The 6,035-nt window shown below is 35.5% G+C and overlaps 1 protein-coding gene across 1 annotated transcript in view; it reads right to left on the bottom strand.

Moving 5' to 3' along the window:
- Positions 1 to 971: 971 nt before the first annotated feature.
- The window catches only part of KLHL4 (kelch like family member 4), a 44,188-nt gene continuing 39,124 nt past the window's right edge, over positions 972 to 6,035 (bottom strand). The window contains exons 9-11 of the mRNA XM_050901789.1: positions 3,829 to 4,041; positions 2,028 to 2,199; positions 972 to 1,324 (exon numbers count right to left, since the gene is read on the bottom strand). Of these exons, the coding sequence (XP_050757746.1) occupies positions 1,265 to 1,324; positions 2,028 to 2,199; positions 3,829 to 4,041 (445 nt within the window). The 3' untranslated portion in view covers positions 972 to 1,264. The remainder of the gene's footprint in view (positions 1,325 to 2,027; positions 2,200 to 3,828; positions 4,042 to 6,035) is intronic.

Here is a 6,035-nt window from a genome sequence, read left to right as displayed (position 1 = left end):
CAGCGTTTGAAACGATAAACAAATGAAATTAATGCAAAAAAAAATCAAAACTTTCATTAGAAATTGGCACACAAAAAGAAAATATCATGCATGTGGAATATTATGTGCTGTTTTCAGGTGATTCTTTTCCTTTTTATTCTTGATTCTTAGCATTCCCTTAATTTCAAATAAAACATAAACATGCTTATATAAATGGTATATAACGTTACACAGTGGATGTGGTTTTTTTCTTACCATATTTCTACTGTACACGAGAGAAAGCTGGTAATCTTCAGCTGAGGTCAAAGATTGTCATATCAATATGATATAAAAATTTCATTTTGTAAGTTATATTCAAGGAATGTAATTATATGATTGTTTTAAAATTTAATGCATGGTGATTATCCCAAGAATAGTCAAATTAGTTTAACGCATACTGACAGATGGTTAGTGGGCAAAGACAAATCCATGAATAACCTGACACACTGATCAGCATTGAAATATCACATATCTATGCACTGTGAAAATGATTGCAAATTATGTTAGCATCGTGTTTTGACAAAAGAGATTTCTTTCTGTTGGCACATACTTAATAACATAAAGATACCTTACCCCTACTATTTCTTAACTTACACTATTCAATTTAATATACTGCTAAAAATGGGTATTCTGTCACAGTACTAGCAATGCCGGAGGTTGAGTAGCAACCAAATTCTATGCTTCTCTGATTTGATTTTAAAGTTAATTTAGTGATTTAATTTCTGAATATAGAAATGAAGTTACTTCTGCAGAGAATATTCTATTGCCAGTGATATTTATAGGCAAATATTTCCTTCTGTGCAGTTATCTATTGAATGTGTTTCTCTCTTATTCATTTTCATTTAATTAAAATATAAAAGCTCTCTTTAAAAACGTTAGCATTACTGCCAACATAGAAAAGAAAAAAGTTTATGAAATCTTATACACCGTTTTTATCACTTTACTACAGCATTTTATAAATAACAGATACACTTTTGTAACAAACCTGAACCATTTAAACATATTATTGAATTTTTATGTATTAGACATAATAAAATAATTCACTTATGCAAAATTCTCTGATTTTTGTAATGCAGGAAGACACTTTTGTGCTCTAATAGCATAACGGCTCAGAGATAAGTGTTCTCTATAATGGAGGGCTGCTAAGTTGTGTATAGTCTGTACTGCTTTCTGGAAATGTTTCTTATCTTCCTGACTCAGTCTTCATGAAACTCCACTCAGTTTAGTTTCACAATATTTACAGTCCTCAGGGCAACTTCACAACAACAACACATGCTCCAGCCCTTCCAATATTGACAGGAACTTCCTAAAAAAGGAAAAAAAAAGAAAAAGAAGGAAGAATTTTAGTAGACTCCTATGGACAGGACTAGAAGAAATTGCTTGCAGATTAAAAGGAAAGCAATTTGTTTATTCAAACTAAGGTACTGCTAAAAAAATTAGACTTAACTAGGGCTCTAAAAAACAGTTTTGGCTTTTTGGGAAAAGGCTGTAGCAGCCGCTGAGAGTTACAGGAGCGTAGGCTGGTGGTGTTGCTCTTAACTTTTGTGAAAGACCTTCATATCCTGTGTTGCAACAACACGGACTGTGTTAGCTACAAAAGGATCTTGACAATTTTAAATATTTCCTCTTGGTTTTAATGGTGATGGTCGTAAATATGAAAACTTGAAAGTGCCTCCAGTAGAGGGCATTGCTGACAAACACATGCCAGCTCTCACAACGGCAAATTTAAGCACTTCAAGCACAAAATGATTTGTGCAACCTGGTTCACTTGCCCATGCACTGCCTCCACCCTTTAGTCTGAAAGATTTTATACAGCTATTTCACAGGAGAGGCAACCAATATTTTATACGAGCCCAACTACAGTATTACTGCATCCTATTATATCATTTTTCACAAAACCAGTGATAATTTTGCAACATAATCATTTTTGTTTTGTCCATTATTCGGACAGAATTCTTTCTATCTGCAGGAAGAATTCCTGTTATTTATTGCGCGATTCTTCCTATTACCTCTGTCCACTCGTTATTTTGAGCATCGTAGGACTCCACGGTATCCAGGTACGTATGGCCATCATAGCCTCCAACAGCATATAATCTGTCCCCCAGAGGACAAATTCCAACAGCATCCCGAGGTACACTCAGGGGGGCCACTGTTGTCCAAGTATCTGTTTTAGGATCATACCTAGGATGTTTTATGATCAAATTTAGAAAAATACATTGTAGAAACACATTTCAAATTTAAATTACTGATATTTGCTTATTTTCTCCTGTATTGTAGTTCAGCTTACACCATAGTATAGAGAACTGTGAGTAACATGATTAAATATTTAATTTAGCCACTAGAGGGGTCTTCAAGCACATGAAAAATGCCCATATTTTCGCTTTTTGATTACAGTCTCTCTGTTTCTATCAGATTAAACAATCAATACATTTTAAACATAAATGAGGCCTGAGGGAATGATAGCATGGCTATCAGTTGACTCAGCAAAGTTAATTTCAATATATTCTTTTTTCTTTCTCCATAAAGATTTTTGTTTTCTCTTTCTTGTCGGAACTAATGTTTTCAGCAAATTTCACTGTAAAAGAAGTTAAATATCTCATATAGTTGATAAAAGTTTGTAACACAAAATGCATGGCAATATTTTACAACAGTGTTGATTTTATTTCCGATATGTACTCAGTCAATTTCCAACATAAATTCAAGTGAATTCCAGGGTAGTTCCAGCTTTACACCATCTCACTGAGAACAAACCTTAGCCATTGTTATTCACAACAGGGAGTTGAATACTTGCTCAGTTTTCCTTTCTTGTCCCCAAATGACACCAGAGTGTCAATGGATACTCATGGCCAGTTAAACGGCCAGAGGAGTTGTCCCCACTGTTATGCTCCCTTCTCACCCAGGGCTCAAGTGTTCTCTTGTCCTCCTACATTGTGCCACGTGCCACCACAGTGGCAAAGCAACCTTTGACACACAATACTTCTGTTTCTGAAAAAGAAATGTCCAGAATTTGCATTTTCTTAAGAACTGTGCTCATCAGTGGAGAATACAAAAATGGGTTTAAATAAAGATCAGATAAACGGTATTTTCATTTTAAAAGGTAATTACTTTGAGAAATTGATATAAAGCCAGGATTTCACTGCTTACAGTTGCGTGCTACCAAAATCACTAGGCCAATGTATTAATGCGCTATTTAGTTTTAAAGCGTGAATTCACGCTAAAGTAGTTTGCTTGGGTGCATGTTTACTTTTTTTTTTGCTTGCTAAATCAGACCCTTAGCATATGTTTTAGCCTGATTTCCTATAGCAACATAGTTTCTTACAGAAACAAGGCTCTTTCTATCAGTCTCCTCCATCAGAAAATACCTGTGTAGTGACTACTGTCTGTTTGAGTATGTGATATTTATTATATTTTTAATGTTTTGGTCAATATCAGCCAAATTATTGGAGGAAGACACAACTGAAAAGGATTTAGTTCCTACAATATATGACACACGTAGCCCAAACCTGGGTTTTGGCACTTGAGAAATAAAAAGGTCACATGTTGAATTTGTCTTAATTGTTAAGTTGTCTTTACCTGGCTCCTGGGCAGCTCAAATAAAAGGGGGAGCTGGGAGGAATTTGCTTCTGAGGGTTAATTTTTTTGTTATCACAAGAGCATTGGAAATCAGGTATTCTGCTCAAAATATTATTTTAAAAAGCGTAATATGTTTTACACACATAACATTCCAATTGTGAAGAGATTTCCCTTGCTGCTATAAATTATTTTGTATTTCCTTCCTGGAATGCAAAAAAGAAAAAAAAAAATCCTTACCTTTCCACACAGTCGGAAAGTCGAGAGCAGTGGTTGGAAGCAGGTGCATCGTGACCTCCCACAGCATATAAAAACCCATTGTACGTTGCAACACCAACACCACCTCTTCTCTTGGACATCGAAGCACATATACTCCACTTGTTTGTGTGCGGATCAAAACATTCCATTGATTTTAAGCAGGAGCTCCCATCTCGTCCACCGACAGCATACAGTCTGGAATAATTACCCACAAGAAGGCAAACAATTTCAGTCTTTAGTATCTCATTTTAGTAGGAATTTTATTTGGTTAACTTCATTCAGACCACTTTAAAATTATCGTTATGCCCATTATTTGCTATCTGACAGCTACGCTCTGGAACTTTCTTTGCACAAAGATTTTTGCATGCTATACAAAGGAAGTTATATTCTTCATTTGCAGTGTAAATTTTCAAGCAGTCACATATGAAAATTAAGCTTAAAAATGCATGTCAACTTCATTAAATGTGACCTATAGATAGAATTTAATTGAAAGATGCTACATATGTTTGAAACATATGAGTAGTATTCCTTATGACAGGCTTATGGAGTATTTGACATCTTAGTATCGCATTAAGCATTTTTCCTATACTGTTAATACATAAAAACTTTAATAATGTCATTATATATCAAAAACATATGTCAAAAATATATTAAATATATTTCCCTCAATGTTTGTATTTAAGAAAATCTGCTGGACAGAAGTCACCATACAGGTATGTCATCTTGTCTGTTCAGTGTAAAGGCACTTAGCAAACAACTGGAGATTTAAACCAGCTGATGTTGGGACAACATGTAAGAATAGATGGTGGAAATCCACATTAAGAAGCATGGGGGGGTTGTGGCTTTTTGTCAAAGAATTTTACAAAGCCTGAATTTCTTTTGTATTTCAAGCTAACTTGGATGCTGCTAGACTATGATAGTATGCATACTGGATGTAATAGCAGACATGTTCAGATGTTGAGTGTGCCAATTGTTCGGGTCCCTTTCAAATCCTGACCATTACTTGCTGCCATGAAATATTGAATTTACTTAGTGCAACTGATTAGAGACCTAGGGAACATGTGGACTTGTCCAGAGTAAGTCACCTGAAACAGATCAGTTGAATTTTGCTTAAGAAGTGCCTTTTTTTCTCCAATGACTGTAAAAATTTTTAGACCGCTCTGATGTATAATTTAACTAGAAACTTCTTGGCCACTGTTAGAATAATACAAAATTTCTAGCTATCTCTTCTGATGTTTGTGAATGGAAGACAGACTTGAGTTTGGTTGTGCAGTTTGTTGCTTGACCCATAAAAAACTTGAGGATTTGATTTATTTTCTTTTCACATTATGCATTAGGTACAGACTACTTGTTTACACAGCTTTCACAGAGAGAGGAAATCACAGTATATACAAACAGATTGGTTGGGATTTTTTGTTTTCCGTAACGTGTCTAGAAACATGGTAGTGTTTCCCATTGCCTAAGGAAAAGAACAAATATAGCGTTATTGACTGATGTTTTCAATAGACCATTTATTGGTCAAAAAGTGTTGCTCCACAGAAACTTAAAGTCTTTTCTGGTGGGGTTGAATAGAAAAAAAATACTGCATGACTTAGGGAAACAGGAAAAGGAGAAGTTTTCTGCTTGGTTAGACCGCAGCAGTAGCACTGAATGATGGACATTTGATGTCAGCTTCCCCTGGTGTGCCAGAAATTACATCACTAGACTAACAGACATGATTTAAGCCAGGCTGGAGACAGCTTGTATCAGGAGTGATTGAGAACAGAGTCAGGATCAAGCTGAATTTCCTCTTTGACAAAGTGGTTTCCTGCATGTCGCTGTGGAAGGTACCAACAGGAGTTTCTGGTGAAGTTTATGCTGAGAACATTTCCTCTGAGATACAACAGGGACTTGAACAGGCAGTTCTGCCTCTCTTGGACTTTTGAGTTAATGATTAAAATCATGTCATGTTTGAATGCAAAACCCTGACTTGTATGTGAAGAAGTTTCGCATTTGCAAATATCTGTTTGCTGACATCTTTGTTTCTGCTCTTTATCCTCTCTTTCTCTGGAATTTAAGAAGTGAACAGGGAAGCCAGTGATAAAGTTTCAGGATAAATGCAGTTGTGTGCCTGCAACTGTAATATTCCCAGCCCCTACAAACTGTCATTGCTAAGAGCTTTCCACAGATTTAAATAGAAGGAAGGTTGG

Source organism: Gymnogyps californianus, chromosome 9, assembly GCF_018139145.2.
Source record: "Gymnogyps californianus isolate 813 chromosome 9, ASM1813914v2, whole genome shotgun sequence".
NCBI lineage: Eukaryota > Metazoa > Chordata > Aves > Accipitriformes > Cathartidae > Gymnogyps > Gymnogyps californianus.
Note: the sequence above shows the minus strand (reverse complement) of the source record. Positions and strands in the feature narration are given on the sequence as shown.